Source organism: Strongylocentrotus purpuratus, unplaced genomic scaffold (genome assembly GCF_000002235.5).
Source record: "Strongylocentrotus purpuratus isolate Spur 01 unplaced genomic scaffold, Spur_5.0 spur5_scaffold_8, whole genome shotgun sequence".
Lineage (NCBI taxonomy): Eukaryota > Metazoa > Echinodermata > Echinoidea > Camarodonta > Strongylocentrotidae > Strongylocentrotus > Strongylocentrotus purpuratus.
This window is the reverse complement of record NW_022145614.1, coordinates 26,030,791-26,057,162: the sequence shown is the minus strand read 5'-3', so window position 1 is coordinate 26,057,162 and position 26,372 is coordinate 26,030,791. Positions and strand designations below refer to the sequence as shown.

Here is a 26,372-nt window from a genome sequence, read left to right as displayed (position 1 = left end):
GGTTTTTGGAGCTTATACATGTATGTATATTCATGTCTTCAATCAAAATATGTAAGTCTTTCAAGGTTCCTTTACTCTTTGTATTTTTTAATGGCTTCGTTTCAAATGTCAAAAAAGTCTAACCCATCTACAAGCAACAATAACAAAAATTGTCGATCTCGACTGACAGGGTTCAATGTACCAAAATCCTGAAGTCCTGCCCCAAGTTATGCGCCATCAATTGTGCTCAAATTACTTGAAATAATGCATCAGTTTCTGCTCTTTATGACACAAAAAGACTGCCATCATTTCCTCATTAATGCAGTACTCGATACAGGATAAAGCTGCAAAAACTCATTGTTATAATAAGAATTAACTTTACTACTACTTCACAAACTAACCATCCCCCTAACACCCCATGGGCCCCACCACTTGTTTCAATAGCAATCAAATGACAGGGCTACATCCTTGATTCAACTAGAGGGGTCATGGTACCTAGGGTGCGTTCAAGCAATTTTTTGAAGCTAGAATCACAAACATGAATCACACAACAAAATAACATTGAAAAACATGGTTACTGCGGGAGAGCGTTCAAGCGATTTTTCATCAACGCTGATTCTCACTCATTTCAAGCCCGGTCACTGCTCATCACACTGTGCAGTTTGACCCAGGAAGTATAGGTCAACTTTCTGTCTGTGTTTACAGTCGACTGTCGGTCAAACCGGAAGCAGGCCAGGGTAATGACGTCATAGAATCATGATTGAGATTTCTGTTTGTTCAAGCGAATTTTAGCGACCGTGATTCTGCAGAATCACAATACAAAACGCATCTTTTCCAGCGTTTCATGTTTGTGTTTTTAAACATGTTTATTTTTACAACTGACGAAAATTTGTATAAACGCAACCGCGTTTTAAACTAAACGTCTTTGAAAACCGTGATTCTAGGGTGAAGAAGTGTCGATTGAATGCACCCCTACATTGCAACCCTGCCTGTCATGACAGCCAGTTAGTAGCTTACAGCCTGTAATGGTTTAAACCCTAAAGTAAATATAGACGCTTCTTGATCCACTTTCCTATCCACCATTATGATTAAACTACCCCCTCGTAAAGTTTGAACCTTTCGACACTTCAAGCAGGGGCATAATCATAATTAGCATCCTCTTACGCACCTGCCTGATTGGTTAGGTCTGTAACGTGATATCAGAATTTCTCAAATGAAGGATGTTAAACGTGTGTGTTAGAGTATCATGGTAAGGATAGCTTAAGAAGATCAAGCTAGTCATTTTATAAAGTCAAACCTTTGTATAAAGACTGCATAGAGGTTAGACTGTATAGAGATTTTAAGCCCAAGGGCACTGTATTTCAAGAAATGTATGCTCGTGACCAAACAATTTATGTATGAGTGATCTTTACTTACCTATCTATTTCATAATTGCTATTTTAATGCCGAATGTCCTTGCAAAAGAAAACTTTGAGCATTTTATTGCGCTAGAGATATGCAAAAAAAAATTCGGATCTCGGCCATGCATTATCATTTTAAGCCGTGGGTTATCACTTTTTTTGGGAACTTCTTTGCACGGTAGGAAAGGCAGGAGAGAATGATGCACGGCCATTTGACCAATTAGATTGCCTACATTCTAGAATCGTTTTTATAAAGTAAGATAATACATTGCCACATTTAGAGTGAGGCACAATGGCTCTGTGGTCTCGTAACCGGGAGGTTCCGGATTCGACACCAAGTCGATGCACTAGTATAGTATTAATGACTGCTTTGAGAGAAATAGTTGTTTTATTACGCTCAAGGGAAGGTTAGAATTGTGCTATTCCCCGAGGCTTGCCGAGGGGAATAGCCCAATTCTAACCTTCCCGAGAGCGTATGAAAACAACTATTTCTCGAATATTAAAGCAGTCATTAATACTTTTATATGCCGAAAAAAAATAGACTAAAAAATGAAAAATTAAAAATATTTATCATTTTTGTCGAAGACGGGATTCGAACTCTTGCGTACAACAAGAGGTATACCGAAAACCAACGCTTAGACCACTCGGCTATGGCCCGCCGTTAACATGCTTGGCAGTTTTCTCCAATATATACATTAAAATGGATTGAAACCGGCTTCGCGTGTGATGAATGCTTCGCAAAAGCTCCATATACGGACTCTTCTTTTACTTTTGCAATGCATATTGGCACGAACTTAGATCAAGATCTATCGGCAGATGTTGTTTTTTTGTTTTTGGAAGTTTATTTTCGTCTTCATGTCAACAATGCAAGATAAAATTGTCGGTAAGATCGATCGAGATTCAATTGTATTGAAATTACCGACCAATCCTTCGCACACATACGGCATCCTCCATCGCTCAAACCATTTTTTAACATGTAAACCTATGGGGTAACCATGGAGGCTGACCAACTTTTTTTAATAACCATGGTTATTAAAAATATTGAAATGTTTTATGCATGGTTACCGAGAATTTTACAGGAACAGTTGAAGTTTATGAATGCAATTCGACCAATCAGATGGCTGGATTTCTTAAGTGAGGTATATAATGCCCTTTGGTAAGACAATAATCCTCATTGTAACAAAAGCCATCGGTCTCCTGGTTGCTTACTTACAAGCATACCCATTAAAGCAGTCAGGTATTAAAACAAAGAAAAAAACATTTCATCATCAGGATTTGTTTTCCATCTCTAACCTACCCTTTTCTTGAATTCTCTGCACTCCTCTGGCGTGAGTGTATCTGCCTTGGCTATGAGTGGGATAATATTAACCTTGTCATGTAACCTCTTCATGAACTCTATGTCCAGTGGCTTCAACCTGTAGCACAAAGAGGGAGAGGGAAAGAGAGGGGGAGGGAGAGGGAAAGAGAGGGGGAGGGAGAGGGAAAGAGAGGGGGAGGGAGAGAGAAGGAGAAGGGGAGAGGGGAAGAGAGAGGAAGAGAGGGGAAGAGAGAGAGAGAAGAAGGGGAAAGAGGGGAAAGAGGGGAAAGAAGGAGGGGAGGAGTGAGGGAGAGTGAGTGGGAGAGGAGCAAGATAATGAAGAGAGAGAGAGGGGAGAGTGGGATGGGTGTAGCAAAAGAGAGGTATGACATAGAAATAGGGTATGTGAAATGAGAGACAGAGAAAGAGAGAAGACAAACAGGACATAGTGATAGGGGGTGGGGGTAAAAAAGAAAGAGAGAAGGAGGAATAGAGTGAAAGTGCAAACAAGTCGCAACAACATATACATGGGGATACGGAAAGAAAGATCGAAAGAGACCAACAGGCAGAAAAGAGTGGATCAGAAGTGAAAAAAGAAAGAAAAAAAAACATCAAATGATTAATAGAGATTCAATGAGGGGTAGGCAAACTAAACTAAGACTTAAATCAAAATGCCACACTAGATTACTACAGCAAACTAATCATGAAGGCGGGCCATATTTCCTGTGTTTTGTCAGTTCCAGTCTTTACACCTCCTACACATTAAAGGTCATTTCCAGTGTGAATTCAAATTCCCTGAAATACAGATTACATCATATGATAGACAGTCGTTTTAATTCTCGATGACAGTTTCTGTTCTTAACCCTACTCATAAAGCTTGCTTAGAAAAGCACTTAAAAGGTTAAAGGGATATTTCTTTTGTAAAGGCTACAAGCACTTGCTTGAGACACTATGAATAAAAAGTTAAAGAATAAAGACACGTTCGACAAAACTGGACCAAAATTTAAAATAAGACATTTCTTGACTTTCGGGAGGATATATTGGGCTCTCAACAAAGCAGTGATGGATTTCTCACAGATGGGCAGGTAATTATTTCATCAAAGTTATTAAATATGTAAGTTAACTGCTTAGGTCCCCAAATGCTGCTTTTCTCTGGTAATTACTGTTTACACATACTCACATGAATTCTTTGCCACAAAATAAATATCAGAAAGTCAGCCGTGCTTGCCGATCTATTTTACTAATAGAGTGTATATTGTGTTGACTGTTGAGGTTGTTATATTGGCGGCTACAAGGTTCCAGTCCATTGGACAATATAGTAATTATAATTATACTGCATGGAACACTGGTTTGTCTCTCATAAACAACTATAGCCATTTCTATAAAAACAAAAGGCACATACATGTATGCTTTTTACTAATGGTACATGTACCTTCCCTAACCACAACCTGAAGGTGCTATGAAGTACAGACAGGGCTTTGTCTGGTACCTAGACATGGTTCACTTTTACTTCTAATGGTACCTACCCACAACCTGAAGGTGCTATGACGTACAGACAGGGCTTTGTCTGGTACCTAAAAATGGTTCACTTTTACTTCTAACACTACATACCCGTGACCTGAAGGTGCTATGAAGTACAGACAGGGCTTTGTCTGGTACCTTGAAACGGTTCACTTTTACTTTTAATGGTACGTACCCATGACCTGAAGGTGCTATGAAGTACAGACAGTGCTTTGTCTGGTACCTAGGAATGGTTCACTTCTACTTCTAACGGTACATACCCATGACCTGAAGGTGCTATGACGTACAGACAGGGCTTTGTCTGGTACCTCGGAATGGTTCACTTTTACTTCTAACGGTACATACCCATGACCTGAAGGTGCTATGACGTACAGACAGGGCTTTGTCTGGTACCTAGGAATGGTTCACTTTTACTTCTAACGGTACGTACTTGTGACCTGAAGGTGCTATGAAGTACAGACAGGGCATTGTCTGGTACCTAAAAATGGTTCACTTTTACTTCTAAGGGTACATACCCATGACCTGAAGGTGCTATGAAGTACAGACAGCATTGTACTCTTTTGTCTGGTATTGAATATCTGTTCACTCTCGACTCTGAATTCAGGTACTCCTCAAATTTGCTGTCTATGTGATCCAAGATCGGTGCCCAACTGCAAACAAGAGGAAAGAGAAGATGGCATACATTATAATAGAAGAACATCAAATTTAAGATAGCTATTACTGGCAAAATTTTGTTAGAGGAAGTTGTAATGCTTTCACATCTTGATAATGCTTTTTTAGTACGCTAAGCAATTGTTTTGTATACTGATCCGGTTGTTATTATCGTGGCTCAAAATATACAAGGATCACTGGGCTAAATGCCCCTCTCAAAATACACTAACCACTCAAATGTTTGAGTGAATTATGCCATTAACTAAATAGCTTCACATTTTGATTATGAAAATTACTTGAAATTCCCCCTTTCAAGCATACATTTACATTACAGTTAGTGTGGAGCAAATGTACACCTACATGTTCAATGTATGCTTTTTTCCCTTCAATTGCTATTGAACCATATTCATTTAGTCCTATCCAAAAGACAAGGTCGAAAAGAGGACTAATAAAAGCTTTACACAATGTTAGTGGTGATTTTCAAAACCCTCTTTTCCTGCTGAAAAGTAATTATATGCCCTGCTCTATAAACGTCAAGGATAAGAAGGCCCAATTACATTTCTTTATGGTACATTGCTCGACTTTATATGTACATTCAATGTATATACTAATATTCCCTTTGGCCTAGATTATCAGTGCAATAGTGTGATACAAGTATAATGGTCATGTGATTCATGTATATATCTACTCTTATAGAAAGTGAAAGCCTGTCAGGCGTTGTGGTCATCCACTATTAAAACTACATATTATATCCATAAATAAGTATATGTTTGATCAAACACAAAAAGTAAAACCTCAACAGCTATGCTGAATTTCATTTTCCCTTCGTTTTAATTGCTGCAGTGGTCAAAAGATGATCACAACATATTGATATACAAATATAAAGTGTGTGTATCATGTCACTCTTCATATGAAACTACCAAGGAAATATTTTTTCTTCGGCAGTTTTCGAGTATCACTCTACCAGAGATAGTTTTAAGATAGTCTGAAAGCACAGACTCTTATCTGAAAGTTACCACTATTCCTAAAGCCTTGAGCAGACCCTAGCCCTGTCAGTACGTCTCTGGCTGCCTAGAACAGCGAACTACAGAGTCTATAGATACGGTATGCTGTCAGCCTAGTTTCACATGGCAATCACTGTCAGGCATAGCGGCTGACAAGGGTTTTGGGGCCTGCAAACTAGTTTCTAGATGAACACATCTCCAGAATAGCATTTGCACTTTCCAAACAACAAAAATCAAGGGTGAGGAGAAGTTTAAAAAAGAGAGAAAAGGGCATCTGGGCAGCTATTTTTGTATTTTGTACAAAAAAGTAAGAATGCCTCTTCAAAGCTCATTTTGAAAATCATATGAAATTATGGAATCATTGAGAGGAGGGAGGTGGTAAGGGAGGAGGTGGAGAAGCATGAGGGAGCGGACAATGAGGAGCGGGGAAGAAGGGGGAAACCTTGAAATAAAATGAATACTTCCTACTGCTGTTGTCTATTTGGTCCCCAGAGCATAATGTGCCTACAATGAATAGGGTATGGGGAGGGGAAGGGGGAGGGGAAGGGGAGGGGAAAGGGGAGGGGAAGGGGAGGGGAAGGGGGAGGGGAAGGGGAGGGGAAGGGGGAGGGAAAGGGGAGGGGAAGTAGGAGGGGCAGTGGGATGGGCAGTGGGAGGGGCAGTGAGATGGTCAGTGGGATGGGCAGTGGGATGGGCAGTGGAATGGGCAGTGGAAGGGGAAGTGGGATGGGCAGTGGGAGGGGCAGTGGGAGGGGCAGTGGGAGGGGCAGTGGGAGGGGTAGTGGGAGGGGCAGTGGGAGGGGCAGTGGGAGGGGCAGTGGGAGGGGTAGTGGGATGGGCAGTAGGAGGGGCAGTGGGAGGGGCAGCGGGAAATGGGGGGGGGGGGAGGGTGGAAAGGGAGGGAGAAAAGAAAAGAGAAAGGAAGGATATGGGAAGGGGATGGGAAGGAGAGAAGGGGCAAGGGAAGAAGCAGGAAGGGGAAAAGGAGAGGGAGCAGAAGTCAGAAGAGGGCAAGCAGAAAAAGGAGGAGAAGCTGGGAGGGAAGAGGGAGGAAAAAGAGGAAATTAGAGAGGTAGGGGGTAAGTGAGGGGTAGAGGCGAGAAAAGGTGAGGGCAAGACGAAAGGCAGGGGTAGAGTAGGAAGAAGGGGGTGTGTGTATTAGAGAGCATTGTTGAATGAATGTTACCAATTGCTGTTGTCTACTTGGTCCCCAAAACCTGGTGTGTCTACAATGGTAAGCCTGAGTTGAACTCCATTCTCCTTCAAGTTGGCCTGTGATGTTTCAACCTGTACACAGAAGGAAAAAAAGACGAAAATTTGTAAAATCAAAGATCAGTAATTTTCATCTCAACAAATTCTTGCATAGTCTACAAGACATAGATTCTGGTATATAATTGGAAACTCACACCTTCTTTTATACTTTTTAAATTTAATCAAAATTGTTGTACACGTTTCCTTAAAATTGACAATACAATTATTTTCACATTTTACCTTATCATACTTTTCATGACCAAAAAAGACTAATACAATAGTTACAATGACCATGTGTAAATATGATTTGTTATATATTGAACTAATCTAGCAATTTGTACTTTGTGTAAAAACTGCAGTTAACTTTAATAATCATAGCCCCTCTTAATAATTGGTCACAATCTGGGCAATGTTTCATCTTGACAATCCTAATCAAAATCCCATTGGAACGCTTGTTAAATTTGATAAACTTGTTTCAATTCGCTGCCGGCGAACTTGTACTTAGGACTTTTTTGTGGAATGCTGCCTGGGTCACTTCTCCAATTACGAACATTTTCAATCTCCCCTCTAATATCCTCCGCTGTCATCCTAATTTCCTTTCTATTATTCAATATTGATAGAGGTGTGACAGTAACAAGGTAACATGCTTCAGAGTGCCCGACAGAACGGCACAAGTACCATCTTTCATCAATATGAAAACTGTTCAGTTTTGACTGCTGAGGTAATATCATCACTGTGAGGATTTTACACCATCTACAGATAGAAATGTGATGAGCATATACTGTATGCCATCAAAGAATTTTTTTCCCCTGAAACGCACAACCATTGTCTAGACACCCCTTCCCCAATGCCCAAAGCCTGCAGTGGCCATATGGCCTACAGCTACCAAACTAAAAGACAATCAAATTTTTTATTTTAAAGGGGAAAAAGAAGAAGAAATGATAGACCAGATAAATTTATTCTATTATTTGATGCCTTTAAAAGTGAAAAAAATCTTTCTCCATAATTTCTACTGACATGTTTATGATTTGTACGCTATTAAGAATTCTGCAAAAGGAAACATGAGAACAATTCACTGTATATTAATCTGGGTCACCCTAACTGGAATCCAGACAAGCAAACAAATCATTCAAATTTGGTTGCCCTGGATATCTGAAAGGGCAACTGAAAGTTTCAGTTTAAAAGTGTCATGCCCAGTCTTTACATCCTTCTGGCTGGCACCACAGGAGCTTCATCTCAGGCAGCAGATATTGATAATACCTGATGACCTCACTCACCTAAGCTTACCCCCCAACATAATAATAATACCTGATAGTCACTTTACAGTGTGCCCATCATAATTAAATTACGGCGTAATAATGTTCCATGCAAATATGATTAGATCATGTCCATGATTAGATATAGCAGATGGTACAGGGGGGAGCTCCGAAACAGTTCCAGACTTGTAATGTGATTAACACACATATGGGTGTTTAGATGATACCTGGTTGATTTTTAAGCAAGGACCCGACAAGTAAGCTCTTTGGCAGTAATTTGATTGAGGATCAGAGGATGGTATGGATTGACTTTGTTATTGGTTGCCAAGAGTCCAAGGGACAACTAAAAAGGGACAAAGAGAAAGATTTGGTGGACCTAACCTTGTACAATGTTGCTTTTAATGTTATTACAGGCAAACAAATATTTCAGTTACTGTCTGTATCAAAGAAATGGGCAAGATTTTAAAAGATTTCAAAAGATTTAAAGGCAGATTGCACTCCTGCAAATTGCCAACAACAGCTATGTAGATGCACTTTTCTATTCATTTCCACAATATGAAACAGAGAAAATGATAATAATGGACAAATATTTTTATCTTGAATGAGCAAAGTGGAAACAAAAGAGTTTGCTGGCCTATATTGACAACTGAAATTAACAACAAATTTGTCATAAAATAAATAGAAATCAAGGGAAGCAGGATTGTTATGACAACCCTGTTTAGGAACAGTCATGGTGTCATGAATTCATGTGGCTTTGTGGCAAAGCATTTGTACAGTATGTATCCCCAGACTTGGCATAAGATTATAGGTTCCACGAAGTTGAAATTTCAACAGGAAAAGCTTGTCACACAGAATAAGGAACAAGACCGAAATGCGCTTACAATGCGGTTTTAAAGAGAAGAATTTAAATAGAATACTATTTCATCTGCATGTTTTGATGTTGAGGGGGTGATGAGTTGATGAGAATGATGATTATGATGATAGGAGTGATAATTATGTTGATGATGAGAGTGGTGATTACTATGATGAAGATGATGTAATTACAATAACAAAAATAATGATGATGTATTTGAGTGGGCATGGTCATATGTAGGGGATTGGGTGAGGGATTTCCCAGCCGTTGCCCGGGCAACTAAGGTTCAAAGAACTATTTCAGCTACTGGAGACAATTATAATTGGCATTAGAATGGCAATAAATAATGCATTAGATACGTAAGTAAAGCGTACTGAAGAAGATCATTCTTTGAGGATGACTTGAGATGGCATGATTCCTACTGGCAGGAACAAATCAAAACATCATTCCGAAGTAAAAAAGAACTATGAGCATGTCTACAACTAAACATGGGGAAGCTCTCCAGCTAGAAAAGAAATTATTGAGATGAAGAAGGGACTCGTGAGAAAAATCTAAAATGCATCGTGAAAGATGAGCCTTCTTGAGCGAGGGTGGAAGATTACAGGTCATACTGAGCAAGTATTTGTCTCTTCGCGGAGGTAACATGATGCTGGGTATTGTTTTTACTGGTACTGAATACATGTATATTTAGCTGATTCCCATGAACATGTACTAGCTGCACCAGTCAATGTTTATCAGGATAGATCCGGGATTTTGTCAAAAAGGGGACACGATAGTGACGATATTCCTTTAAAAAAAAATTTATCACCTCAAAAGGGGGAGGGGACATATTCTTGGAGCTGTTTACCTTAGGTAAACCACTTGAGTTTAGAGGAGGGATGGACAGTTGCCTTAACATTTAACAAAAGCTTGTCAACATTAGTAACAATATATCCATATTTGACCATCTGCCAGTTGATGATTAATAGTACCATCACTATCATATACATGTAGGTACATTGTGTAGAGCACTTGCTCCGTTCATCATAACAAAGCGATGGATATGTATTGTATCACTGCCAGTCATCCTAGCCATCATGATGCATACAATGTTTGTCTAGCAGAGACAAAGAGACCAATCAATCCAAATATGTATCAGCCAATGTTGGAATAGTCTACTACCTATACCGATTCAGACCCCTCCATGACTGCCCTTGGGGAGAAGCACCAATAAATACTGGAAGATATCATTGGATGACAATAGGCCTGTTTTCATCAGCTCGAGTTGGTCAAATAACCGCTTATGGGTGATCCGTCTTCATCAGCTCAAACTAGAGCTCGAGAAATTTACACTAATACCAACTGACACTAAGTCCAATGGCTTCTATTGGTAAATCAATAATGATAAATCAAAATCAAACAACACACCGGCTATCAGTCTTTAATTAAGACGTCTTCTTTGTTATGACGTGACATTTTCGATGTAGCAACGTACCGTACCAGGACTGAGTCATACATACACCTGACTGCATTATCATCATCATCATCACCACTGGATCGGCTGAATTATGAATTATCATGCGAGGTGTAATGAAAAGGGACGTGCTCATCCCACCCTTGTCATACATGCAATACACACTGAGGGATCATCTTGGTTAATTCCAAGAACAAGGTTACCCATTAATTGAAACTAGAAATAGGGTTGCATGGTTCTTGATTAATTAATAATTAATCACTGTCATCAGCATTGGGTTTGTGACAATTACATGTACACACTTAATTTCCTAGACTGTACATACATGTAATTAACTTAAATAAATAAAAACAACATTTAAGCAGGGATAAATTGATATTACGTCTGTTGATATCATTTTGATTAGTTCCTGGTTTATCCCAAAACATCCAGACAGATTATGCTTTTTAGTCAATCAAAAAAGTATGTATATCATGAGAACTTCAATATTAAATTATATCTTCAAATTTTGGGGAAAAAAACTTGTATAAAATACTATAAATGCATGGGTTCTGGAATCATTACTAAATCAAGCCCATCTAAATACAGGTATTCTAAACGGAATAGTCAATATTTTTGCTGTAATGTCCGACCTTACAGTAGATATTAAAATACACGAAGTTGGCAACAAAGAATAGTAAAAACAGTCCCTTTCCTCTGTCAAACAATAATATACATCATTATTTTGATGAATATATAGTGTGCATTATCATTAGTCTTGTATTGTACACGTATAAACTATCACTAACAAGCCATGTTACAAGGACCTGTATTTTCATTCCTACACAAAGTTCCCCTCGGGACCTCCAACGGTCAAAGACGACAGTTAATAAGATTATACCATCGTGTGGAGCATACAACTGGGAATAAGGCCCAAGCTGCTGCAATGAGATTATACTATTTAATTCAATATTTCATTCATCGCTCCTCCCCTCTCTGCCCGATTATCCGCCATCTATACCTCCTCATCCGTTTATCTATTGTTAAGTTCCTACCAGGCCGCCAGACATAAGATTCCTGTTTTATAGCCAGGATAAAATTGTTTCCCAAAAATCCTGGTTTCTTTTCTATTCAAGGATATTAAATAGATGATCATGTCTGTGAGTATTGTAATTTTCTTTTCAGGTACTATTACAAATGTCTGGTGTAAAATGTACAGAGATGTGCATAATTCTAGGTTACAAACTTATTTTTGATTTGTGTTTTGCATTAGAACTACAGTAGTACCTAATGTTTTATCTTTGTTTTGATTCCAAGGGCATGATAGATGAATATACAATTGTTGTTTATATGCGTAGTTATATCCAAATTTCATGTTTGTTTTTTCTTCATTATCTTGCTATTCATAACAGCTTTATAAATGAAGTTTGCTTCACAGCCCAAAATAAGGTCAAGATGCAACTCAAAACTTGTTTCTTGTTAATATGTAAATCCGTTCTTTGTGACATGATACAGGTTGCAATTTTGAATTATCCTTCAACTCATGAATTCCAAGACTGCATCGAAGGAGATAATTTTCAATGTACTCTATATGCATGTTCCGTGACAAATTTCATGAAAAACATTCTGCATATCAGATCGTAAATTTTCAGTTGTAAATTAATTTTGTGAAGTGCAGACCACTGGGATATTGAATAGAATATTGGACAAAAATGCCAAGGACACACGCTTGCTGTAAACAAACTCATTTCATACTTCGATGGTATGATTGCTTTTTCTCGACATTGTCAATTGTCAGCCATTCCAGCGTGACTCACGTGACATTTGAAGCAAAAAGGCACCTAAAATGTTCTGGCAAATCCATGTAAGGGTAATTCCATAAATTAGTGACCCACTTTGTGACATGTTTGGTGTCCTTGTTACATAAGGAACCCACACCTACATGTATGTGTGGCTCCGAGTATAGACTTAAACAGTGGAGTGGGATTGTAAAGTGATTTCAAAGCATAATATTGCATCCTCATACATGTACGTGGAATCATACTCCATTATTTAAGTACCTGTATTTACTGAGAGTCACAAATACATGTAGGTTCCTTTTGTATCAACAGGGACACCAAAAATGTCACAAAGTGGGTCACTAATTAATGGAATTACCCATAAACAGCATTTCAATTATCCACTATACATGTACATAATTTTTACAGAGTTATAGTAAAGAATATTCAAGCATAGAAACAAGTATTGACAATTTTGTATTTTTAAGTGAAAACATGATTATATTGGTGGGGTGACTCGCGTCACACGTGACTGGCTAGAAATTTAGTTTCTCAACATCAATATACACCAACCTTCTTTTTTAATTTTTTTTTTTTTTACTATGAGAGTACACATTAAGTTAAATGAAAGTCATACTTTAGAATCATAAGCGTGATAGCTGTCTGCATTTTGTGAATAACTGACTAAGAATAATATTGACCCAATAAAAATATCAGACTCTAAATTTTGTGACTCCCGTGACAGGAAACATGAATCTCTTGACAAAGTTCAATTTTGCTTTGAATTCATAAGCATAACACGAATCAGGTAATCTGTAAAATGAAGAAAATTCAATTAAAGAGCAAGAGGACATAGGATAAGATTGTATTATGTTCAAAATTCTCGTTTCACATTTTCTGAGCTACATCACTATCTGTCTACATTTTCTCTTCCTTCCTTCCTTCCTTCCTTCTTTTCTTTTTTCCTCCATTGGCTACCAGCTGGAAAAACAGTACCTCTGAAAATCAAATAAACATTGTCAATTTGGGGGAGCCTCCCCCCCCCCCCATTTCTATTTGGTCAGGCAGACATTAATTAAGGAAATAAACTGGAACTCAAGGGACATATTTCCTTCAGATGTATAAAAATAGATTATCATTTTTTCAAAGTCTTTAAAAAAATCCATCAAAATTTCCCTAAAAGTTGCTTACTCACTTCCTTCTACTTGAAACCACAGATTAACATATGACTTGTATCTGAGCAGAGATCAGACAGGATCACAACACTTATTAGCAATGGTCAAGACAAATTAATCCAGAAGGGATGAAGGCCAGGAGAGAGATCATTTCCAGGAAAGATGAAGCTCTGGGACTAGAAGTAGTGAATCTTTAATTATTAATAATGTCAGACCTGAGCTGAAGTTGTGACATGTGAGTGAGAATGTTTGTCGATTTACATTGTCTCTGAGCATTTTTTTCTTTCTTCGAAAGACATTACCAACTCTGTCATGATAGAGCTTTAAAAATAGAGCGCAAAGTGAGAATAGAAAATGAATTGTTCTTCATTTGTAGTCGGAACCTCACAAGTTGGGGGTGAGAATTAAAAATGTCAGTAATTTTGAAATTCAGATTTTGATATCATTTGCATTACCAGGGGACTTGGGATGAATAATTGATTAAATGCAAAGCATTTTCAGCTTTTCTTGCTTATATACAAGGTACATTGCATCTAGGCATTATCATTTTATCAATATTTGCCTTTCTTGAGGATGCATCGATAACTGTTATGGTCCTAACAATAACTCCTGCCGCCATCTATGATCTAGACATGTCCATGTCAGAATCTTTCAAATACTGTCTCTTTTCTCAATCTGGTTGATCTCTCATGCCTATATCCTGAATACACACTGACAAGTGCAGAGGAAGGCCAGGGAATTCAGCTTGGTTTGGTCTAAATCATGATGCACTTGTTAAACTTCCACTTTCAAAACATATCAATAAAGCCCCTCTAAAGTGTTGGGAGCCCCAAATTCGCCAACAAATTTGATGGCAAAATTTGATGGCAAAATTTCACTTAAATTGTATCATAATGTGAAAGAGGATGTCATTTAGGACACACTTCTGCAAAGATTTTCCCCCAAAAATGTGTTTGAAGACAAATATTGATAAAAGAATACATAATTTGTTTTTTCTGTTGTAAGCAGAAAACCTCAATTTTGTATTCTTTCATCAATATTGGACTTCAAACGCATTCATTTTGAAAATCCTTGCAGAAAATAACATTCTCTTTCACATTACAAATTACACCAAGTTTGACTAGTTTTACTCTACGAGTGTTGAGGCGTATTTTTCATATTCAGATTCAGAAACTCGAGCAGCAACATAAATTTAAGGACAAGATACAGAACAATTTGTACTGACATCTTTGCCTTCTACCAAAGTTCAATTACACAGTCTGATTTATAGCATCAAAATATGTGGAGCACAAATCCCACAAAATAATAGGTCATAGACAAAAGTGACTGACAAGGGTTTAGAGTTCACTCCATGAAATATAGCATTTAATAACGCACCAGGAAGAAAGAATGAATTCATTGACAATAATGATGGGTTTGTGAACAACTTCAAGCCTACAATGTGTATGATGTATATGTACATACAGTACATCAAGTAATGTACTGAGTACCCTAATTACTGTTTTCTATTTGATGAAAATAAATAAAAATAAACAAATGCATAATTTGTTAAACATTATTATTTTAATCATGCGCTGTAATAAAGTGTTCCGTCATTATCATAGCTGTCTTTAATTCTAAAAATTGAAACTAATCTATTTTCATTGGGGATGGATATGATTCATATTTTGCACGAACTAAAAATATGAAAACGCAATTGGGGTCATACAGAAGATATAATAAATTAATTATCATGTTTGCTGTTTTAAAATCAAATAAACAAGCTGACCTCAGTTTCTCCTGTCCTTATCAGTCAATGGATGTAACTAGCCTGTTCTCCTAAACAACAGCTGGCAAAAAATTCTCCACAAAGTTTTGTGACTTATTGAAAAATCTTTCAAATCATCATGTACAATAACATGACTGAGTGCAAACAAATAAGAGGAAAAACATAGGCCTGTGATGCATATTGGGCTTTTAAAAAAAAAATCAAAATTAGTCAAATTCCAACCTGATTCACAAACAAGATTGGGGAAGAAAAAAAAGTATTACAACTCTTGTGTGCAATTTCTGTTTTTCTCCTAAGTGCCTTCTCCCTTGAGGCACTACTCAAAATATATTATTAAGTACAAAAAAGAGAAAAGACCCTCCTGAGTCATACAGTTCTGAAAAATTGACATTTTAGTAATTTGGTGTCTTGGAAGGAATGGGAAAGTTGCCCGCCACTACATCACAGAGACGTTACTGATTCAGCCAATTTGAAGAGCAAATACCTAAAGTGATTAGTCGATTACAACTTAATACAAAATAAATAAATAATAATTTTCTCCTTTTTTGTCCAATTTGATTCATACTGTCACTAGTCCACTTCTCTGAGTTGTGTGCTTTATTATGGAGTACTTTGCTATCACATTTAGATTTCCCTTTAATCATGAATTATCTGATCACTTGAGAATTCATTAGTGGGTTCTAGTATAGGGAGAGGTCTACGACCATATTAGGGCAGACAGTTGGTGGGGGAAGAGAGTTTTACAGAGGGGTAAATGTACTAGAGATGGACAAACTTTGTGATCAGTATTCAGGGTATTCTCTCCCCCATGAGATCTACCATCAACAGCTGATGGATTTATGAAATGCCAAGTCGTATCTCTCTCTCCCTCTATCCTTCACTCTTCAGTGATGGTCTCCTCCCTCTTTATTTTTCTTCCCTCTCGCCCCTCCACCTTATTTTCTTTCCCTCCCCCCCCCCCCTTGGACTCACAAATTCATAGACTAGATCTATAACCATTTTTCCTCTCATTTTTCATGTTATTGGGAAAAAAGAGAAAGAAACATGGTAATATTTTCCAGCTGTCACAGACTAGAAGGTTTGCACATGGCTTATTGCAGCCTGACCCTGAACCTAGCCAAACTCTACATGAAGACAGTGCTTCAATGCATATAAACCAATGTCATTGTATCAAGCCATATGACAATCATTTATATTTTTTGTACATATCCTATGATTTGAACTTGATTGAATGTATTGTTTGTGTGCCTACAGATTCAGTCTGCCGTGTTCTGTCATCACAAGTTCACAACAAAGATACATTTTTTTTGTCAATTATTTTGTGACAAAAGAAGCAGATATGTGAGAGCTTTTGACCTCGTAAGACCCCTTTGTGACCTCCCAACATACCAGAATTCCCCAAACATACTAAGAACATTAACTTATTTTCTGAATTATGTTTTTCTTTTACATGTTTATGATCTCTGGGAGGCCTACATGGATTCAATATGAAATCACTTGCTCTACAATGTACATAAATGTCAATATAAAATAAGGATGAGAGTGATGATGATATTATTTATATTGATGGTGATTGATTATATGCTGATAACGATAAAAAAAAATACCATATGTTTATGAAATGACAGTGTAAAACATATGGGAACAGAGAACAGATCTTCAAAAATTAAGTTTAAAAAGTAATCCAATTTCAAAGGAATGTCACAATTTTATGCAGAAATCTACAAAAAGCTTGACTTTAGAAGAAAAGAAGTATGATAACAATGTTAATGATAATAAAACATGTAAATGACAGATCAATAGTTACTGTCAGAGACTCGTTTTTGTATTTAGTTTGTTTCTTTAATGCCTATGTATGTTTGCAGTTCATTTATGTATGCTTTTATTAATATTTATGTGTTGACTATTACATACAGTAAGTAGGCCCAACATTGTTTAATCTATGACAATCATCTTTCCTTCCTGCGCTAATATCAATGAACTCAGGATTACAATAAATATTTTCCACCCTCCATCAATCTCAAAACCACAATACCCCTAAAGCTATTTTTTTGAAAGCATACAAACAAATTCCAACCTTACAGATCATACAAAATCACTGAATCAAATCAGTTCATAGAATATAGTACAGAGTGTTATATTATTCAGGAAATACCTCTAAAACCACAATTCACACAAATATCTACACAAACACCTACAAGCCCTATAAATATTATTACAAATTCAGGGATGGCTAAAAGTTTCCTGTACATGTACATGTACGTAGTTGGAAAAGAAGGTGAATATCAAATGTGCATGAAGTTACATTGTTTCATCCTTAGTGAAGGCCTATACATGTAGATGTAGATGCACAGTGTTTCAAATGAAAATGTGTTGTGCCATGGAATATTCTGAATTGTAGTTGTACAATTCCCTATCATACATGTAGATTGATGTTTATCTCTGTACAAATAATAATTATACAACTACAGGTATTCAGTTGAGCAATGTGATTAAACAGTACATTTCATGATGATCTTTTCTCTCGCATAAACTTAAAAATTATATCTGTAATCTACGAATTATATTATTATAACTTTCAGAGAACATGCAGGTGAGGATTATTAATCCGCTTGTGCAAAACAAGATCATTCGGTTTCTATTTCCAAATACGTGAATTAGATGGATACACCATGATCCAAATGAGTCAAATACTGATCTTCAAAGCCATTATCAAATGAAGGAAACAAAGAGGATGCAGGGATTATCTGACTTCTCATCCACGCAATCCTACCACAGATCAATGCGGTTTGCCTACATTGTATCCTGTTTCTATTTTACTTTCATTGATTAAGTTCCTTTCATTGATAATCACACTAATGCTTTCACACCAAAGCCTTGATCGGTCTAATTCTACTTCATAGGATAAACATATTTAGGCTTACAGTAAACATTCCTATCCTGTTTCTATTCATGCTCATTATCACACAAAAAGCTTCCTTCTGTATAAAATGACTACATACTTGTACATGTATAATGCAGGGTCATGTCTTATAAAGAATTGTGATTGATCGACATCGATTGTCCTCCAAAAGGCCATTTTCGTAACGTAATCAAGTTTAATGCACAAATTTTTGATGGGTGCCTTGTTACAAATTATTTTATTCATCTGTAACTGTTCTTCTGTTATGAATAATTGTATTTCAATAGTCAGAATGCGAATTGCAAACATTCTGTGTTGTTACATACATACAGTACATGTAGGTAGGGCAAGCCGTAATGTGTGTCCTACAGTACCTAGCAGCAATTAATGTATGCAATTCACATTCTGACAATTGAGATACAATTATTCATAACAGAATAACAGATGAATGAAATAATTAATAAATTGACACAAAATATTTATGCATTAAATCTGATTACATAACTATCAAAAATGGCCTATTGAATCACAACATTTTAATTAAGTACAGAGTTGCGATTGATATCAAGTTGTGATCAATTTGAATCAATCATAACTCCTTATAAGACATATGTTGGCCAAAGAATCATGTATCAATAAAAAGTTATTAACACTACGGTCTTAAACAAGAAGGGAGACCCACTTTATACACAAAAGAAATCAACAGAGAAATTACTACTGCAGCTTTAGCCTACCAGTATACAGTAATATATACCACACAGTCCCCCATCTTTGCAAGGAGTTGAAACACAACAAAATCAAATAAGCGATTGGAGTGAAGCTCAAGAGCGGAGTCAGATTGAATTTCTAGTCTCTCAAAGGTTCAGCCTACCTGACACTGAGACATTATGCAAGAAGTTGAGTATTGCACCTCTGCTTCCATGCAGATAGATGGGGGCATTCCCACAAGAGGAAATTTACACATAATTCAACTAATATTTGACCAAAAACGTATTAGAATCATTAAAAAAGTAAATGGTGCTCTCACATTGCGGATATATAAATGGATATCAAAGGACAGTACACAAACAATAAGAATATATGATATAAAGTAATGTTTTTATAAAGAAACTAGTTTTAATGACATATATGTTTATTTTCAGTTTAAATGTCAGGTAATCCTCAAGCATGGAAATTAACACTGGGCAGTCATGTCAGCACTAATTTGATACAATATTCAATCAGGCATTGGACCCCGATACTATAGGCCAGTGGAGGTTTCAACAAACCAGTTTGCTACATAATACTCCGCTACAAAATGTTGAGATCAGAAAAGAAACCTAGTTACTGTATAGTTTCTTAGTATAACTATGCATACTGTATATGGATAAAATTGTTAGTGTGAATGGGGAGTAGGGCATTATGCAAGAAGTAGAGTACTGCACCTTTGCTTACAGGTCACAGAGAGCCTAGATGAGTCAGAGACTCAGAGTGCTATATCAGGAGTAGTTGGAAACAGTTGGATGATCGCATAGGTGTGAGAAGAGTGATTCAAAGTAGAATCATATTCCCTCTGGATATGCACCAGAAATACCAATTTCATGACTTTTTTCATAAAGGGTACTATTTTATATTTAGATCTATATTTCACATCGTCGTCATTGACGATAGAATCAATAGAGGACAGTATGGCTTGAACAACTCTTGACTATTAGAAATTTGAGGTGATATAAATATAAAATCATGTATCCTGTAACTGGAAAGATGTTTGGTATTTGTCCTCATTGCGTGGAGCTTAGCACCAAGATCAATGCTATAAAATCTGGCCTAGTTATGGTAAACCCTCCAATCCATCAGCAAAACATGCTCTTTCCCTTATGAAGCTAATCAACTAGTTCATTAATTTGATTCAATTATCTGATTTCGGACTGGAAAGCATGTTTTGGAGAGGCCTCCGAGTTAATGATCAGCACGCAAATTCTCACAACTGTTGATCAAATATATCAACACCACAGTTCGACCCTTCCCCCCTTCTCTGTTTGTTGTCCCTTATCTGACCAAACAGCTTGAATCAATTGATTACATCAAATCAAATGATGGTTAACTTGTCCAGCCGCAGAGTGATATCTCTATTTTATCTGCAGAACAGGGATGCCAAGTGAACTATTTGATTTGTTGTTATGTTTGTGGACAAAACAGATAAGTGGAGAAAAACAGATAACTTCAGTCCCTGTATTTTCGATACCAGGTCCATTTACACATCCCAAACACCATTTGGAAAAAATTGTCTATTTTTTTGTCTATCATTTTAATACATGTACACTACTGAAAAAACCCATAAAAAAGTGTTAGCGTTTGCTCATTCTGATTTTTGGGTGAGTAGTTCGAGTGCACAACTTGTCAATGCCCTGCATGTGTTAACACTGAAGCAAGGAGAGTCACGTGAGCAAAAATTGTTATCTTACTGAAGTTTGCTTTTACACTGCAAAAATCGGTGAAACTTTGGGATTTTTATTTTGTTTGTTATTTGCTGGCAACTTTACCGGCAAAAAATTGGAATGTGAGAAAAATCTGTAATATTTGGCTGCAATGCAAATGCAGTTCATGTAATGTACATGTTAAATGCTGAAAGGACAACACAGATTCTTATCACAGCTATCATGGATAACACTGTCCGAGCCATTTCGATACAGTCTGCTGAACTGATCAGATAGGCCTACAGGTATTGTTCATTTCCCCATACTTAAATCCGAATTAGTGTAGTCCCACATGTAGAGATCAACGACCTATTTCTTGTTTCCTCTAGTTCACCGAACCAATAGATCAACGCCAGCATCCCTACATGACCGACTGTTAAAACTCGGGCTTGATAAACAGTCAGAGGGGTTCAAAAATCAACCTAACATAATCTGAACGTGATTTCTATTGGATGTTCATGTACCATAGGGTACCGAAATAGACGAGTTGATTTTTCAAAAGAATTTGCGATCATTTTTTTTAAAGATAATGAACAATTTACTTACCTTGACTGTTTTCTTGATACGTTGTGATGGTCCAGGGAAATCCCCTGAGTAGATATCTGTGAGGAATAGCGAGTTGATCAGTGTGCTTTTACCAAGACCAGATTCACCTGAAAGTAGAGTAAAACAAAAAAGAAAATGTTAAATAACAGAATTTGTTACTATTCTTGATGCATAGAAAAATGGTTAAAGTGACCCCAAATGCATTGAAACATGGTACAAAATACAAATACATGTACATAAATGCAAACAATTTACATGTTCTTGAATTTATTTGGGATTACATTTTTATAAATCAGCTTATATCAAATAAATCTGTTTTTTGTAAGTAGTGCACATGCGCAACTTATCGCTGCTCTACATGCGATCGCATGGAAGCTAGGAGAGTCACATTACCAAAAGCTGGGATTGTACCAAAGTTTCGAGACTGGGCATCTAATCTACGAAAATCTGTGAAAATTCAGCAAGCTTTAAAAAAGCCGACACTCCTGAGGTTTTCCTCGTGTTTGCTGTTAGTTTTGCAACTACCCGATGAAACACCTGAATGCGAGAAAAATCAATGATTTTTGCTTGCAGTGTAAAATGAAGCTATAAAGAGTAGTAGCAAACAAGCATGACCTTCACCTGGTGACATGCAGACATGTCCTCCATGTTATCTTTCACCACACATTAATGTCAACAATAATAAACAAAGGAATGTTTATCTGCCAAGTGACATTAGCTCCAGGAAAGCTTCCCTTCAGTTTCCCTGTTGTTTTCATTCAGGCTCTGAACTATTTTTCCAGATCCTAGATAAAACCATGGACCTTGTGTTACACTGTTAGGTCCAGGTAAAATGAAGTCTTATTGACAAATGATAAGTGCTAACTGCTACAATTGCAGTACAACATTTTGCAGTAAATGATACCCTGCCAGGATGATAATCCCAGTAGCCAATTTTGATTTCTTGGCACGTGCTACAAGATTAGCGAGCAGAGGTGCATGGTGAAAACTTCTCACCTGTGAAAGGTGTTCAAGAACATTCAGAATATCTTGAAATACTTGACATACATGTATGTGTTACATTTGCGCAGTCCACTTTCTAATAAAATGTTTCTAGTACAGTCAAACCTGCTTTTTATAGTGACCACCTGTCTTCAAAGACTACAATTTTGTTTCACTTGAAAACGGTTTCTCAATGAAACATGGTCTACTGTATAGGCATCTGTACATTAATACCAACTATCTATAAAGGCCACTTTTCTTGTCTCCCTTGTGTAGTCTTTATAGACAGGTTTCATTGTAATATAATCTGTTCATGTGGCTTGAGCCAGCCACAATCACAACCTTGAGGTTCCTTCCTGTCAGTTTTCAATCAACCTTAGCCTCAAAAGGAAACACTCCTCTTGAGTGCTGCGGAAGATGGCCATTTCACACAGGCTATTCAATACATACTGTACATATGTATATTCTGTTCCATTCCATGTTATGAGAAAATTCTATACATGTACATGTATGTGTAATCTTGGTGTAATCAATCACACAATTGTTTTGTAAGGATATTAATGTGCAGACTTTTATATTTTCAGACTACTAAATTACATCAAAAGCTATATGAGAACCATACAACTATACATTTTTGTTTGAGTCTGAACATCTTATAACAAAATGTTGTGTTATGAATGGATTTTTCAGCATCAGTCTTACTCTCTGCATGACCAAGCTCCCGACGAAAATGTCAAAATTTGGGGGTCGAGATTTGGATTTGGGGTTCCCATACATGACCATGTACGTCCCAGGCATTTGATGGTGTCAAGCCCTGGCTTAAGGCTTAAGCCCGATGAGAGGGGTTAAGAAATACCATCAAAACATCTATTGTCCATTCTACCGGTTTAAATTAGAGCCTTCAAACTCTTTATTACTCTTCACGCTTTGCACTTTCTCAGACTCACAGTCTGATGAAAGCGTTCATTGCATTCTCTATGTACAGGTTTACAGCCTAGTGTGAATGCTCTCTATCTGTTCACTCTTTTTACACTTTCACAGGCTTTCATTTCAGCTCGGTGCACCTGACATTGCCCATGAGTCATTCCTGAACCCTAGCCCACCCCTGGGCACTCTCACCTTAACCCCCTGACCCCCGGAGCAAGGGTACATGAGGTTCCTTTCAGAGCCAACATAGGTGCTGCACTGATCCCCGTGAACCTTCCTGAAGTGCAGGATTTGGGCCAATGTGTACACAGACTACTTTGAGATCGGGTTTGAGTGACAAAAGGGTATTCAAAGCTTGTCCGATATAAACTGCCCTATTAAATACAGTACATGTACCAGTAGGCCTAATATATACATGTACATGTACATACACATACAGATAGGAGATACACACTCGCACCAAGTTTGAAGTTCATACCTCAAGTGTTTCCTGACATATCGCTATAGTGAGGCTAAAACCTGAATTTTCATAGATTGACCTCTATAACCTTTGACCCCAAAATCAAATCAAATCATTTTTTTATTGTGATACATATTATCACCAGGTTTGAATACAAAATATAAAGAGAAAAAGGGGGGGGGGCTAATAAAATAACCAGTTAGAAACCTATTATGTGAAGCATTTTAACCTCTTCAATGTGGCTTCCTACATTTAAATATATCTCCAATTTGGGAATGATGGGAAAATTTATAATAGTTAGATTGCTATCCATTTCCTTCCTTGATTACAGCGATACTAGATAATTATGAACATGTACGCATTGTGTACACAATAACCTTGTACAGTGCAAGTGGAGTTTACTTTCAGGTTTCAATTAGGGAGTAGAATAAGACAATTAAAATCTATATTATTCATATGCAGCATTGCAGTGTGTATTGATAAACACGCCTCATACTTGTCAATTTATGAAGAAGAAAAAGTCTGCAACACGCTGCAATAAACAAATATCATACTACAAAATTGCAGATGGACAGTAAACTTTTAAACTACTGACAAATTGCTAAATACAATAGTTATAAGGCCTAATTTTAATAGCTTACATTTGAAAATTATGGCCAATGACAATGTCGCATAAACATCAGATTTTTGTTTGTATCGTTTCTAAAATCAGCTTGCCTGTTTATTATGACAACTAAAACTGCATGTACGTGTTCATAAATGGAAAGGAAATTATTGTACTATTCCTGAATCTATCTATTATTATCTCAACTTCCCACTCCCTCTCTCTCTCTCTCTTTCTCTCTCTGATTACTATACTCCCTATTTTCCCTCTCTCTTTCTCTCCCTCCCATCTCTGTGTGACTATTGTGTATTTCAATTCCTCCCCTTTCCTTATTGAAATATACAATAGTTGTAAATCCTGAAGGGATTTTTCGCATTGTTGACTTTGGTGATATGCATACCAATCATTGTGTAGATTTCTCAATGGCTATTTGTGGGGGAATAAAAGAATTGAAGAGAAAAGGGGTAGGATTTTCAGAGTGGAGCCTCAAACCCCATGAGTTGTCAATAATCACCTCTGTGCCAATTTCCTAAAGTACGCCAAATTCAATTGTCCGAAGCCTTCTTTTACCAATTGGTGCAAAACCTTGCACTCTTACTGAAAAATTGTGTTGAGATGTAAAACTTTGAAAGCATCGTTTCATGCCATGTAATTATTGAATTGATGAAGTCTCATCACGTAATTGATTTGGGGCAAACTTACATTACCTTTACATGTACACGTAGTATGTAGGTCTGCTATTAAACAGTAAGACTATAAACATTAATATTTCAAAAAGGAGAAGAGAAAACATTTGCAGGAACCAATTCACAATAACCCCATGAATAGCTGAACATCAGTAGAGACAGTGTATTCTACAACTCTGAACATGAATTGCCATTGAAATGTCAAGTAAGAAGATCATACAGTAAAAGTATAACTACATGTACTGTATGTACTTAGAGGCTTACAGTATAGCTTCTATACATGCATGATTTTACTTCCTGATATGCTTGTACACATCATACTTGACAAACACCATTATGAAGACAACCTCCACATCAAAACAAACTGACACAGTCTGACAGGTCAAAGAACACTCTTATTGTAGCATTAATTAGTTCATTTTTTCAAAGCAGACATGTCTCTATAAACTGTAGTAGTAAAAATACTGGGAGTATATTGCTTCGTCGCATGTGAACTTTCCTGAATAAGTCAGATGTACATGTGTGCAATGTTTACTCTATGAAAACAGATTATCTCTAGTTTCTTGTGTCATTTCTAGAATATAAAAACATGCCTAATAAAGAAAGAGACAAAGACCAAGAGGAAAACTGCTGATGACATTAATTAAAACTCTGGTTCAAGACCGATACAAGACATACAAAAAACAGAGTGTGAGACAAGTTTCACTCTATCAACACCAAACACATACATGTACTTTTACATGTACCGTAAGTAATGACATTTAGTTTGTACTTACTGTACAAATGCATAAATCTGCGGAAAAGAAGGTCAAATTTATACCAAAAAAGTTTTTGTCTACATGGAGGTATCAAAATTTTGCTGATACCTGATAGCAGGCACAGTCGATCTTTGGGTGCTAACAATTTTCAAGAAATAAAATGCTTTATTCGGATATCGGGTCACTGAATAAACACATCTCTTAAACTTTCCAACGGGAAGTGAAGCGCAGATGTCAAAACAGCTTCAACACTGGTTGAACAGCTCTGATAAATTATCTTTCGACACACTCGTTGAGTCTCCTTTTATACTTTCAATCATGAAGGGTGTGAAAGGCAAATTACCTTTGACACATCGTCAGGGTGTTTGGTTCCATTGCATACCGCACAGGCAACAGCCCATGGGTAAGGGGCATCAAAATGGTTAATTTCAAGGTGCTATTAAAGTATATCAAAGTATATGAAAACAAAATTACATACGGTGTACAAGTAATATGCACAGTACTACATGTCCAGTTTTATAAATCAATAAATTCTAGGTATTTTGGAGCAATTTACTTTATCTTTCTTGTAATCCCAACATAATAAGAATTACATGTACATTATTTTTTCACTTCCTAATAAGCATATAAGAAATATAATACAAGGTAAAGCCTCAAAATACAATTAACATTTATTGTCCTACTTTT

General features: G+C 36.9%; 1 protein-coding gene across 11 annotated transcripts in view; it reads right to left on the bottom strand.

The window, feature by feature from the left end:
• The window catches only part of LOC593733 (septin-7), an 80,291-nt gene that overhangs the window by 23,083 nt on the left and 30,836 nt on the right, over positions 1-26,372 (bottom strand). For all 11 annotated transcript variants that reach the window (XR_004062213.1, XR_971304.2, XR_971327.2 and 8 more), the window contains 4 exons: positions 21,270-21,376; positions 7,039-7,139; positions 4,713-4,847; positions 2,677-2,794 (listed from right to left, as the gene is read on the bottom strand). Coding sequence is in view for 6 of the 11 variants with exons in the window: in XM_011668629.2 (XP_011666931.1) it covers positions 2,677-2,794; positions 4,713-4,847; positions 7,039-7,139; positions 21,270-21,376 (461 nt within the window). In the remaining 5 variants the exon portion in view is untranslated. The remainder of the gene's footprint in view (positions 1-2,676; positions 2,795-4,712; positions 4,848-7,038; positions 7,140-21,269; positions 21,377-26,372) is intronic.